Raw genomic sequence first — 15,086 nt, forward strand, 5'->3', positions numbered from 1 at the left:
GGATTTTCTAAGTAAAATATTATATCACTAGCTAATAGCACTAATTTTGTTTATTTTTTGACAGAGTTTATGTCTTTAATTTCTTTTTCTTGTCCTGTTGGGATCATTAGCATTTCTAGAATGACATTGAATAGAAAGGGGAATAGGATCATTATTTCTGCTTCAGTATTTATCATTAAAGTTTCTAGTCCTTGCTTATTTCAAATATTGCTAACTTTAGAAAATACACAAATATACTCATGTACATATATGTTTTTAGCATGTCAAAAGAGACTTCTTTGTGTATGCTTTGTGGAGGTTTTTGGCATAGATGAATATTATATTTGGGTAAAGACTTTCTTCACCTATCAACATAATCATGAAAATATTTGTCAATAGTTATTTGTAATATTGGTCTATTTTTTCTGATTTAGTATTAGGCTTACATTTTACTATAAAATTTAGTTTTGTAAATATTTTTCTCAGTTTTTGAAATAATTTAAATAAGTATTAATTAAATATTTGATAAAATTTATCTCTAAATATATCTAGTTCAAGATTCAGAATGTATTTCCTGTGATTGAGTTGTTTGACATTTATCTACTAATTTGTTAATTCAGCAATTTTCATTTTCATAGATAGTTTTTGTTTTAAAAAATTCTTAATTTGTGTTTAATAGGTTCTGGTAATTATATTTATCATCTGCTGTAATTTCACTTGGTTTGCCTTTTTTTAGTTGCTGTTTTTTCCCCCTCTTATTAGGCTAGTTAAAGATTTAATTTTTTTTGTTTTTTTGCAAGACAATGGGGTTAAGTGACTTGTCCAAGGTCATTCAGCTAGGTAATTATTAAATGTCTGAGTCTGGATTTGAACTAAGGTCCTCCTGAATCCAAGACCCATGTTCTATCCACTGCACCACCTAATTGACCCAATTTTATTATTACTTTTTTAAAAAAAATTTTCCATTGTTATCTGATCTATTTTCTTGTTATTATTGATTTCCCTTTTTTTGTATTTACATTGAGTTTGTTTTCTTCCTGATTTTCTAATTTTAAAAATTATTATCATCAATCGATTAATCCTTTGTTTCTTTTTTTCCCTCTTTGGTTTTGTTGTTATGTGTTTTCAGAGATACAGTTTTTCCTCTGAGGATTGCTTTAGTCGTATCCCAGAAATTTTGGTAAGTTGTTTTATTTTTATCATTCTCTTTTTGATTGTTATTAATTGTTCATTCTTTTATCATTCATTAATGTTTCCCTTAAAGCATTCTATGAGTCTTTCAGAACTATTGTTCAGTTCTACGTTTTCTTTCTTTCTTTTTTTTTTTTTTTGGTTAGATTTTTCCAGCTCTAAGTTAAAGTCTCCTAATTGTTAAGGTATCATGATTTCTGTAGTTGTTAACTTTTCTTTTATGAATTTAGATATTGCCCTTTAGTGTATGTTTATATTAATTATTGATATTGCTTCATTTTCTGTGTTTGGTTCTTTTAGACATAATGTGTCTTTTTTTCTTTTTTATCACTTTTAGTATTGTGGATTTTTATTTTTGTTTTGATAGCATATCAGGCTGTTAAATGCCTGATATATAGAAAATTTTGTTTGTCTCATTTTCAGTTAGTATGGAGCTTTATTTTTTAGATTTATTTTATTTATATTGCAGATTGAGTTTTGGTTTTGGGGATTGTTTGTTGATGTTGAAAGTTATAATTGTCAACAACAATTCTCTTCCTGTCCTTTTGTTCCTATTTGCCTGCTGAATTTCAGATTTCTTGAATTTATTTAAAATACTTCCTCTTTTTGTTTATTTCTTTTTTCTCCTTTGATTCTTCTTTTTTCTAGCTCAGTAAAATGTATGCTTCTAAATCTTTTTTTCCTTATTCCTTGTGCCCTTTTAAGTATATTCTTTTGCTGAACCTTTTCCCTAGAATTTTTTTCTTTGTTTCATTTTTCTCTTTTATCTTTTAGTAAATTCTGAATTCTCATAATTAGGAAAACTTTATTCTTTGTCTATTACATAAGGATTCAGATATGAACTTGCTCCTCTAAACTATTTCTGTATGACTCACTTATAGACATTAAAAAGATATCCCTGTTTTCTATTGTATCTTTCTCTTAAAAATATCAGATCATGGAATAAATAGTTTTGGATGGAAGCAGTATCATACAGTAGGAATAACTTTCTGAAGGCATAATGCTTAGTCCTTTACTCTATTTTTACCATGTTTACTTTGCACTCCTAAGGCTAGGTTATCCCATCATTCATTTGCTATCTTTTCTACAAGTGAGTTTTGACTTCTTTGCAAAGTTTGTTCACACACATATCCTTTCCTGGGATAAGATGCAGTTTTGGAAGCTATAGCTCTGGACAGTATTCTACTAATGTAGAGATATCCTTCAGACGAAACTCATTGTTATATTCTTGTCTCTTATTATAGAATTACAACTTTGATCCATGGAAATGTTCCTCTTCTAGGATGAGTCCACTTTATCTTTCATCCCAATTCTTATCCTCCATTGCATTTATCTTATTCTCTTATCACACTGGCTCTTGTTGAAAGAATAAACACATTGTCCCTTCACACCTACAGATTTAGTGAGAGCACATCTTTAGTTTCTCTGCTTTTTATCTTCCCTGTTTCCATTTATGCATCTTCCCATTGCATCCACTTTACAGTGAAAATATACTTGAGGGTCATGAGATTCAGTCCATAGAATATTAAGCATTTCTTTCTTACCTTTCCCTTGAAACTTTAAATTCTCCTTAAGTCTTCTGTCTCTCAGGTCATTTTTGTCCTTTGATCACTTTTCCTTCTTTGCCTGATATATTCCAGGTTCCTTAGATTTACTTATATTCTTTTCTCTTTCTAATTATCTCTCTTTCTCTTTTGTCTCTTTTTCCTTAATTTGTAAAATGTTTGATTCTGAATTTTCCCCCCTTATGTTCCCTATATTCTTTTTATGAGATTTTTTTTCCCAAAGAGAGACCTTTATTTTTTGAATATTATATTTCCTTTCATTCTTCAATTTCTTATAATTTTAGAGTAATCATGAGTTATTTAAATTTGTGTTCTTCAAGGTTTTTCTCCCTGACTTACTTACAAAATTTGTTTGTTACTGACATTGTGACATCTAATGACTATTAATGTAAAATTTTATGTGTAGGTTTTCTATTTTCTCTATGTCGTTCTAAGGAATTGATTGTTAAACATTCATGACAGCTTTTTTGTGTCATTTCTTGCAATATAATAAGGATTTTTATTCTGTTGCATTTTTTTCTGGAAAAACTGTGATGCTTAAGTTATCTCTGTATCCTGTCTTGAAGGTCATTTGCTTTGACTTTTCTAGAATGTATATGTCCTTTTAACATTGTTGCCTCTTTTCCTTAAGTTTATTTCTACATCAGTTTTTAAACCCAAATTGCCATTTTCTCTTTCAGAAACTTTATTTGTTGAAAGAATGCTCATTTTTTCTTTGTACTTTTATGTTTACTTATTGGTTCTTTTTTGAGTGCTGATTTCCAATAACCTAATTATGATTCCTGATATGTTATTTTAATAGCTTTATTTCTTTTTTGAACCATTCTAGATTTTGTTGTAGTTGTTATATGATCTCTGGAGAGGTTGCAGAGTTCTTTTTTGAAGCAGGGAATTTTAGTTCATAAAGCTTTGGTTCATAGTCGTCTGTCCTCCCTTTGAGTTCTTACTCATTCTGCTTCATGAGTGTCTCTGTTGACTTTTCTTTCTTGGCATTTTGGCCACTCCTCCTTCCTTTTGCATTTTCAGTGATTTGTCTTTGTCTTTCCTACTTACTCATTGTCTCTTCCCATTTCTTTGATGAATAGATCAATCTCAGGATGGGCATCCTCAGATTTTGAAGGCTCTGACCTATTCTTTGATCTTTGCCAAAACTTCATTCTGGAAGAGAGAGTCCTGGCCTCAGTTGTGTTTCTCTCAACCTATGTTCTGTGATGTGCTCTTTTCTGTCCGTGTTTTATCTCCCACCTCCACTCCCCACATCCCTTCTACTTGCTTTCATTTTCCTTCATTGTGATTGAACAAAATATATATCTGCCACCTCTTATGGGATGAGAGTTGAGTTGAGGCTGAATCATTCCTATGGATGGAACTGGGCAGGGAACCAACAGTTAGTTCTCTCATGTTCATGTGTATTGATTTGGAAGGTGGGGTACTAATGAGTAATTGAGAACTCTGTGAATGATTAAGTCTGGTGATATTATTTCATGAGGTTTTTGCCTTGATTAGTATTTCTATGTAATAATATGAAAGACTAACTTTAGTTACTCTATATATGACATAGAACCTCAATTATTTAATAAACATCTACTATGTTTTATTCACCATGACACAGACAATAAATGAAACAATTCCTAATCTCAAGGACCTCACGTTCTATCTTGTTGGTGATGTGATACATTTAATAGCATTCTCATTTCCCCTTTGATAGTATTTTTTGTACTTATATGAATCATAAGAATGGAATAGTAATAATCAGTTTTGACAAGTTCTTAGGAAGCTTTTCACATTTCCAAGATTCATGCTCTGGGACAAATGAAACCTCTTTGTTAAAGTTCATAAAGACAAATAACTGCCTTAACTGGTAGTAAAAGAGGAATTTTATTTTTAAATGGAAAATAATCCAAGTGAATAAAACAGAAAAATCCATAAAGTATGCAAGGCTGTTTGCAAATTAGAAATGATTATCTGCTATTGGGTCAAAAATAATTCTTGCACTACTTTCTAAGAAGTTATTTAAATAGATTACAGAGAAATCATCTCTTGAATCAATGATAGTATTGCATGAAAAATAAAATAGCACAAGACAGAATTTGTTGTTTGGCATCTTTATAACCAAGTAAGATATATATAAAAAAACCTCAATTATCCTTTAAAACAAAGTCATTAAAGGTCTTAGATCAAATAGGGCTACATGTGCAAGATATTCTAGAACTTAGCAACAAAAGAAGTATGTGGATATCACCAAAAATTTTGAAACTTCAAGTCACTTTACCTAGTAACTAGTAGATTGCTAAGGTTTTTGGGATGTTCTTAAAAGTCAAATACTTTTGTACTGATAATGTATAATTTAAAATTAAGCCATTGAGAGAGCCATTATAACCTGTTTGAAAAACTTAATAAGATTCTTTAGTAGGACATCATGCTTGATTAATCTCACAGATCTTTAAAAGATATAAAATATGGAGATGAAGGAACTATTGGATATAATCAGTAACATTTTTAAAAAGTTTTTGACAAAATTGACTAAATTTCATAATACTTAGATTCATTTGCCTTTTTTCTTCTGGTTCTCTGTGACTTTTCCACAACTTTTGACCATTCTCTTCTCTTGAATGCTATCTCTTGCTATGGCTTCCATTTCTCTGTCAACTAAATAAGGTGTAATCATTTTCTATCTTTTGTCTTCCTCAATTTGGTTGTCAACTAAGGCTCTATCCTGCAATCTCTTCTTCTTTCTTTAGATTCTCTAGCTTGATAACTTCCTTGTGTTCAATCATCATAATCATGACTATAACATTTATATGTTTGACTTTAGTCTTCCTGTAGTGCCAGATCCTGATTGATATCTCCACCTGGGTATTCCCTTGATATCTCAAATTCAACATGTTCAGAATGGAAATGATTATCTGCTCTTAAACCCATCCCTCCTACAAATTCCATATTTTTATTTAGAGCACCACCATTCTGCTATTCTGAACTTTGCTCTTCTTTTTCAAATTTACTGTTATTCTTCCCCATAGCTATTTGGTCTCTGATTCTTGTCAATTCTGTCACTATAACATGGCTTGTAACCATCCCCTTCTCTTTAATCACATAGCCACTATCCTAGTAGAATCTCTCATCACTTTTCCCTTCATTTACAGTAATAAACTTCCAAATTTATCTCCCTATTTCTACTTTTATCCTCTCTAATATTGAATCCATCTTTTATGTGACTGCCAAAATAATATTCAAGTACAGGGTATAACATGTCTCTCTGCTCACTAAGAACCCCGCCTTACAATATGTGACCTTTTTGCATTTCTAGCTGTATTGCATATTGGTCTCCTTCATTTGTTCTAGTCAGATTGGCCTCTTAGCTTTTCCACAGACTTGACAGTACACTACTTGTTGAATTCACCAAGCCAGCTTCTTTTTCCTGGAATGCACTCAGTTCCTATCCCTATGTTTCAGAAACTTTGCCTTTCTCCAAAACCCATTTTAGATACTCTCTCCTCTTTAAAACCCATGCTAATTTCCCCTCAGTTGTTACTTTCTTACTACCTACTAAAATTACCTTTCTTATATTTATATTCTATCTCCTTGAGTTATGGAACTATGCTGTTTCTGTCACTGTATCTCTAGACACTACTATACAATGCTTTGGAGGTGTTTAATAAAGGTACATTGAGCTTAATTTTATGGATTTGACAAGGTTCATACTAAGGCTATGTAAAGCAATTGAAGTGGCATGTTTTTTACATGCCTTAGAGATAAGAATCACAGGCTAAAGACACTTTGGTTCCTGCTCTCAGTGGTAACCATGGAATTTCCTAAGGAAAAATTGCTAGAATAAGTTCTATTTTGTGTGTGTGTGTGTGTGTGTGTGTGTGTGTGTGTGTGTATGATTGCATGCACATTTGTGTGTGCATATATGAATAATACAGAAAAGTTATAATGGAAAAATCTCAATACAAATTTGTCTATGAAAAATTGAAGATCATGTGAGACTATGGGACTGGCTTAAAAGTGGCAGATCATTTTTAGTGTGAGTAAATGAAAAGTAATGCATTTTTGGAAAAATCATTCAAATTTTTTGGACCAAAAGAGTAAATATTATTTAAAAAGGGATAAACTAATGATTTGAGGCTTTTCTTGGGGTTTAATCTTTGACATTGAGAACACAATGTCTGTTCCTTAATATGTCACTTGGTTCTATTTCAAGAAATAAAATATTGGTTTGGCTGAGTTGTGAGACTAAGTTTTATGTTCTCATCTTGAAGAGCTTTTGACCTAAACAGCAAAACTGTGTGACAAGTTCCATGTTCTTTGAACATTTAATAGCAAAATATTCAATTGCATGAGTAATTACTATAAAATAAAAAGAAATGTAAGCTAGAGAATTTATCGCAAAGTTTTATTTTTGTATCTTAACCTTTCCTTGGTGAAGAATGAACAAAACCTGTAAGTCATTAATTTAATTTGTTAATCTAGGAAAACAAGCATGATGGCAGAATCCTGAGGGGCTCTCAGAGAGCCCGAAGAAAAAGACGAAACGATTCCGCTGTTTTAAAACAGAGTAAGTTGATGGCAGATAAATTTACTTCTTGATATTTTTATTAAAAGGAAAGACTTTCAACCACTTTGTTTCACTTCAGTTTTCTATCTTTTTAATGATGTTTTTTTCCCATTGGCTCTTCCTTGATAAATTATTATCTACTAAAAATTGTGCTTGGAATATTTTTTATTTAAAGAATGAAAACTAAAGAGCTAACTTTCTAGTGGCCTTTAAAAAGTATGACATCCTTCCTTTTTCTCACAAATACAGCTTCTAAGTCTTAGCATGACTTTCTTTTGACAACACCATTTTCCTTATCTCTCTTACCTTGGAATTACTGAGATAAGAAAGTAAAATTGATATATTTCTTGTTTTCTGCTATCATATCTAGATCACTCAACACCTTTTAACTTCATGCCCTTTCACCATTCTCATCTATGATACACCAGAACACTTTTCTAGCTTCAGTGATTTCTGGAGCATATGTTTCAGTGTATTCCTTTCTGTTCTGTTCCCTATCATCATTCTTATTGATTTCAGCAGCTACCTGGATGACCCTTCTAACATTTTGATTTCCTTCAAATTTCTTTCAAATCTTCAACTCTCTTCTCCTTTAACCACTCACCAATGTAACTATACCATGAAGCTCATTATCACTTTTGAACTGCTCTTCTTACCTTCTACTTTTTTTTCCTGCTCATTCATTCCTGTTTCTGCTTTTCACCTTTATCACTCTCATATTTGCCTTCTGATCCTTGATCCCTCCCTGTTTCCCAATGTTCAGCTCAAGTCTTAATATTTCACTTGGTTTTTTTAACTGGATCTCACATTGAGCAATTTTAATTTTGATTGCTTGGTATTAATTAACACTCCCAGCTTTCAAACCTTATCTCCCAACTACCTGTACTTTGGAATATTCTAAGTAAACTCAGTTCAATTTCCCATCTTCCACACATTCCTCTGACTGAAATACTGACTTTTTTCCTCCTGACATCTTGCCTTGTGCTTGTCAAACTCCTCATCATCCTTGAAGTCCCCATTCAAATGCTCTCTTCTCAATGAAATCTTTTGTGATACCATAGACAGAAGTTATCTCTCTTTCATTCTTACTGTACCTTTGCTTATATGTCTCTTATGGCACTTAGAAGCATTCTATCTTGACAGCAGATATGCATGTCTGTCAGGTTGCAAACTGTTTGAGATCTAGAACCATGTTCTTAGCATTTTAACCCCCCACAATCACTAACATAATGCTTTGTTCACTGAAAGTTATAGTTAACTTTGATTTTCTGTTTTAGGTTTACCTCCTAAAGGAAAGAAAACATGGTGTTGGGCTTCCTATTTGGAAGAAGAAAAAGCTATTGCTGTGCCAACTAAACTTTTTAAAGAGGTATGATGCTCCTTCAAGTCATGGAATATTAGAACTTGAAGGATAAGACAATAAAAGCTGATGAGATCATTTCCTTTCCAAGTTTCCTACTTCAGGTTACATGATCCAGTCTTATCCCATCCCATTTCCTAAATGAATAAAATATGGTATGCCAGAATAATTTATCTTAATATCATAAAATTAATTTCAATTTTAAGGTGCATCCTAATAATTAATCCAATTAACTATAGAATTGATACAAGTCAGTCCCTACTTCATGATGATACATGTGTCTTGACTGGTCAAGGGCAATTATTCTCACCCCGGAATATGCTTTAACTAGTATGTATACAATACTTTAGTATTTGCAAATTACATTACAAATACCTCATTTTTATTATCACAACAACCTTATAAGGTTTATATAATGGGAAATTGAGAGGGAGAAGTTAAATAAGAGTAAATTCAAACTCAAATCTTCCTGACTTCAGGTCTACTACACTGTCTACTCTGCCACCTAGCTGACCTGCATATTGAATAAGAGCCATGCTTTGTTCAGTGTCAGTATCTTTATTGGTAAGGTAGGAGTGGTGAAATAGAGGTCTGGAGCAATGAGACTATTGGATAGAGAGATCAGCACCTCGATGATCTGGTAACAAGGCAGGTAATTACATAAGTATATTGCTGGACAATGGTGTATCCAGACTTAGCAAACAGTCAACAAGCATTTAAATTAATGGGTGTCAAGCATTGTCCCAGTCATATTAAAAAGACAAAAGTGATATAGTCCCTGCCCTCAAGGAATTCATTTTCTATTAGCACGGGTGATACAATACACTTGCAGAGAATTAAATTGTAGAGTTATTCAAAATACATGCAAAATGATGTTGGATGATGAGACTCTAAGAGGTGGGAAGATCAAGAAAGACTCCTTGAAGGAAGGATTGGTTCATTTCAGCTTTGAAGGGAGTTGGATTGAGGACAGAGTATTTCCAGACTGGAGTAAGCCTGGACAGAAGTAAGGTGGCAGCACATGGATGTAGAGCCTTTAGGCTGCAAAGTAGAGTGTATAATATTTAGAATAATGTATTGTCAGCCTTGAAAGATGGGTTCTTGCCAGATTCTTAAGGGCTTTAAGTATCATAAAGGAATTTGCATTTTATTATAAGGGCAATAGGGAGCCACTGAAACTTTTTATTTCAGGCCATGTCAAATTCGACTTACAGGTTCTCATATATTGCAGTCCGATTCATTTTACAACCCTTATACATAAACTTTGAAAAAGAATTGTGAGAACTGTATAATTCAGACCAAAAATAGACTTTCAACTCAAACATCCAAATAATTGAGGGAAAATAGTTTTAAACCTCAGTTTTCTACTGAGCATGGCTAGACACATCCTGATGTTTAAGATAAGAAAGTCTTTTTTTTTTTTAACATGACTCAAAGATAATTTAAGGATTTATTTATTTAGATTGTTTGTGCCAGAAGTGACCTTTGTATGACAATAATTAAGTACCCTGATTTGAATAGGTGGGAGAACATTTTGGGGGTTTTCATTTTTATTTTAGCTTTTACTGGTTATAAAATGACACAGGAACCTTATGATCACAGATTATCGAGAGTTTATAAAGCATTCTAGAGTGTTTGTTTTACTTTTTCTTTTTTCCCTTTTCCCCTTTGTTGTTTTCCCTGGGCTTTCCTGCTTTAATTGTGTGAATAGTCTTTTTATTACATGAAGCCTATGAAAATTAAGAATTGGTATGAAATTTCAAAGCAGTTTTAAAGTCTTGGGAGAATAAAAGGAAATAAGCATTTATTAAATATGTCCTTTTCTAATTGCTATACAAATATTACTTCATTTGATCCTCACAACATCCTTGAGAGGTAGGTGCTATTAGTCTATTTTACAGATAAGGAATCTGAGACAAATGGAGGTTAAGTGACATGCCCAAAGTCACACTATTAGTATATGTCTGAGGCTGTATTCAACAGTAGAACCAGTACACTATTCATTGCAACACCTAATTGCTTTTAGACAATAGTCTTCGTTATTTTTGTTAACAGTTTTGTGACAATACAACACACATCTATGAGAAAGTACTACTGTTTTGTTTTTCAGACACGCTCTGCCTAATATAGTTAATTATCTCTACAAAAAGAAAACCAGCATGATTATTGTTGTTGTTGTTATTATTGTTCCATCATTAAGTCATGAATAGTCCAACTTTTTGTGACCTCAGGACCCATAATGTGTCTGACCCTTCTATCCTCTGCCATTTCCCAAAGTCTGTTCAAATTAATTTTCCCTCACACTTCCATGACACTATACATCCATCTTGTATTCTGCTGTTTCCTTTTACTTTTGCCTTTAATTCCACCCTCCGTTTTATTGACTATGAAGGCTACTCCAGTTCCTCTTAGGGATTATTGCCCAAAGTGGTAAATATAATGATCACCTAAATTAAATTCTCCCATTCCTGTCCATTTGAGTATACTGACATCCAAGTGTCAGTGTTTAAATTTCTGGCTCCTATTTATCCAAATTCAGCTTACCTTGGTTCGTAGATCTTATATTTCAGGTTTATATTCTATATTGATCTTAATAGCATTAGACTTTCCTTTTGTCACTAGATATACCTGCAGGGGAGCTTCTTTTTTTGGATATGGCCCAGCTACTTCATTAGTACTAGAGCTATTTGCCATTTGTTCTTCAATCTTCCCAGTAATATGTTGAACACCTTCCTCCATCTGAGGGACTTAACTTCCAGTCTCATACCTTTTATAATTTTATACTGTCCACTGAGTTTTCTTGGCAAACATACTGGAGAGATTTGCCATTTCCTTTTCTAGTTGATCATCTTTTGTTTGAATTTTCTATTATGACCTCTCCATCTTGGGTAACCCTATATGGCATAACTTCATTTCACTGAGCTATGCAAGTCCCTCTGCTATGCCAAGGAAGGGAAATAGCAGTATAGGGGGATAGCTAATTTCACTGAATTGTGTTACTGATTAGAGAAGTGTACCTGAGCAGAGAAATGCATGTCATAAAAGTTTAGTTATTCATTGCCAAAAAGTGAATTATAATAGGAATTTGAAGTGATAGGGTTGAACTGAATGGGGAGAGTAGTTGAGTCTCAGTCTAAGTTGCTTAATTTAGGATTATAGCAGAGGGAGAGAGAGAGAGAGAGAGAGTAGCAGGCATAGAACTTAAAACTGTCATCTCTGAAAGAGGAATTAAAGCCTTGATAAGGAAGAGGCTGTATTTTGGGGAGGAGACATTAGTTGTGAAGTCCCACAACTTCTTTGAATTGGCAGGAAAATGAGTCTCACTTCCTGGGCAAATGGACTGGAAGTATTGTGGGAAAGACTTTGTAATGCCTGGGAAGTGGAAGCAAGGACAGCAGGTGAGAGGTAACTTGTTGTAACTCAGTAATTGAGATGGAGGGGCAGTTTGGTGTCACGGTGGATAGAGCACTAGTCCTGGAGTCAGGAAGATCTGAGTTCAAATCCAGTCTCAGATACTTAATAATTACCTAGCTTTGTGACCTTGGGCAAGTCACTTAACCCCATTATTTTGCAAAAAACAAACAAACAGAAAGAAATGGTAAGGAAAGGGCATCAAAGATCTGGTTTGGGCCCTTAGCTCATTTGTGAAAATTTATACTGGGAATCCCATCACTTTTTTTCTGAGATGTATATATCATACCATTGTGTTAGGTTCAGAAGATACAAAACACACACACACACACACACACACACACACACACACACACACACCAAGGAATAAAGACTGATTTTATAACTTTTGTAAAATATGCATTGTAAATTTTAAAACTCTGTTACTTTATAAGGTGATCAGCCAGATGACTATATAAATATATAATAGGATTTTTTTCATTGTTATGGTGGACCTTTGCTAAATGAGATTTGTCAGGGTACTATTGCTCAGATTTGAAAACAATAAACAAAAGTTTGTTTTTGTGTAGGAGCTTGTTCTCCTGGTATAAATTGCTTATAAAATTTAGTTCTCATATAGCAAATCTGGGATGTTTCTTTGGAATAGTAATGAATCAAATACTAGAGTAAATATATCCATGGCAATATAATTTGCTTAAAAATAGTGGCAGATTATGTAAACTTTTGTAGACTTTCACTTCATATTTAATTAGCACATTTTTCTAGAAGACTTCTTCCTTTATAAACATTTCTACTGTGATTTCTATCCTTTATAAGCATTTCTTCCAGTATTTCATGTTGTTGCTGGTTTTTAACATTAAACGGTTAATACTATTAAGCGCGCGCGCGTGTGTGTGTGTGTGTGTGTGTGTCTTTATCTAGTCTACCAGTTGATTGCTTAAAAAATTTAATCTGGATTTTTAATTTCCAAATTATTTTTACCAGGATGATTAGAAATGATTCTTTGATCTTCTCACCTTTTTATCCTAAAATACAGTAGTAATTTTGAAACTTGTCATTTTATTTTCTAGTACCAGTCCTTTCCTTATAACAAAAATGGATTCAAAGTTGGAATGAAGTTAGAAGGTGTGGACCCTGAGCACCAATCAATGTACTGTGTACTCACTGTTGCTGAGGTAAAAACAACCTAATTCTGTAATTTATTAAAAAAAACTTATTATAACTATGAACTTGGAAAGAATTCTAAAATAGTGAATTCATGTGAATGATAGTTGAATTGTGTGTGTGTTTGTGTATATATATATATATATGTATATATATACATATATATATACATATATATATATATACACATATTAGTTTTTGGAGTAGAATTTGTCAGTAAAAGATTTCTGCCCTAAAACATATACTTTATCACTTAGAGCAGGGGCAGGAAACCACCAATCTGCAAGCCATATCGGTCTGGTGTTACCAAGACAACCATAGGCAGGACTTGAAATTCAGTAAATCTAGTAGTATTTTAGGGATGAATTAATTAAATATTTGACCAAATATAACCTGTAAATGATGTTATGAATTTCTAAGTGGTTCTTGGCAGAAAAAGTTTCCCTACTCATTATAATTGAGTAATATTGCTTCTTTCCTGAATTCTTCCTTCTTTTTCCTTCTGATGGGTTTGTCTTTTAAAAATCTTCTCTTTTATGTAATTGCAGTTTTCTCTGACTTAACCTGGTCAATTTCACTGGTAATTTAGAAGGAGTGGTGATAGTATCCATCTTTATTTTCTCATGAGAAATGTTAATTTTTTTACCTTGCATAAATGTATATAATTATTACCAATATACATATATACCATATTTTAACTCCCTTCAGTACAGCCTTGACCTAAGGTTTTTATAATGTTATTATTTTTCTTTAATCAGTGGTTTTATTAGCATAGGCTACGTATTTATATATGGCATAGCTTTTTTTAAAATTTGGCTGTATTATGAAAATAAGCATTTTGAATTAAAAATTAATATTTTAATTAATATCTTTTCCATGTTTCAGGTTTGTGGCTATAGGATTAGACTTCACTTTGATGGCTATCCTGATTGTTATGACTTCTGGGTAAATGCTGATGCTTTAGACATTCATCCAGTTGGGTGGTGTGAAAAAACTGGTCACAAACTTCATCCACCAAAAGGTATTCTTACACTTTTGTTTATTATTATAATTATTAACATTAATTTTATTGAGAGTATTTGTTTTATATTTTCTTCATTTCCAAATGTATACCTTCACCCTCCTATCCATTGAATATTACCCTAGAGTAAAAAAAAGAAGAAAGAAAAATTCAACAAAATTAATTACATTATCAACTGAGTCTGATGTTCTTTGTAAAATTACATTCTAAAAAGCCCCCATCTCTGCCACAAAATAAGGGTAAGGCATTTTCTCATGGTGGTGGTGGTGGTGAAATTCCTTAAAATTTTAAATTGAGTATGAGCCATCTGTTTAGATAATATAAATTTGGAGTTCATAACAATAAAACATAATAATTCAGATGGTATTAGCTTGGATTCATATATATATATATATTTATTTATTTATTTATTTTAGTTTTTGCAAGGCAAATGGGGTTAAGTGGCTTGCCCAAGGCCATACAGCTAGGTAATTATTAAGTGTCTGAGACCGGATTTGAACCCAGGTACTCCTGACTCCAGGGCCGGTGCTTTATCTGCTGCGCCACCTAGCCACCCCCAGATTTACATTTTTAATATGAGAAAAACTTTAAATACATTATGATATAAACAGACTGTTTTAGAATATTTGTTAAATTTTATATTATTTGTTCTATTCATTGATTTAGTCTTTGATAATTTTTGGAAATCTGATTCAGTTTTCCAGAGTTTTAACTATCTTCAGTTTTGTACCACCTGAAAATTTAATAAGTATGTTATCTGTGCCTTCATGTGAGTCATTAACAAAAATATCAAACAGAACATAATATAAGATGTCAGTAAACCAAGCCAAAAAATTA

General features: G+C 32.4%; 1 protein-coding gene across 6 annotated transcripts in view; it reads left to right on the forward strand.

The window, feature by feature from the left end:
- The window catches only part of L3MBTL3 (L3MBTL histone methyl-lysine binding protein 3), a 168,942-nt gene that overhangs the window by 52,286 nt on the left and 101,570 nt on the right, over positions 1-15,086 (forward strand). For all 6 annotated transcript variants that reach the window (XM_074187570.1, XM_074187568.1, XM_074187567.1 and 3 more), the window contains 5 exons: positions 1,109-1,159; positions 7,209-7,293; positions 8,571-8,662; positions 13,135-13,239; positions 14,114-14,249. In XM_074187570.1, the coding sequence (XP_074043671.1) occupies positions 1,109-1,159; positions 7,209-7,293; positions 8,571-8,662; positions 13,135-13,239; positions 14,114-14,249 (469 nt within the window). The remainder of the gene's footprint in view (positions 1-1,108; positions 1,160-7,208; positions 7,294-8,570; positions 8,663-13,134; positions 13,240-14,113; positions 14,250-15,086) is intronic.

The sequence above is a fragment of the Macrotis lagotis genome, chromosome 5 (genome assembly GCF_037893015.1).
Source record: "Macrotis lagotis isolate mMagLag1 chromosome 5, bilby.v1.9.chrom.fasta, whole genome shotgun sequence".
Classification (NCBI taxonomy): domain Eukaryota; kingdom Metazoa; phylum Chordata; class Mammalia; order Peramelemorphia; family Peramelidae; genus Macrotis; species Macrotis lagotis.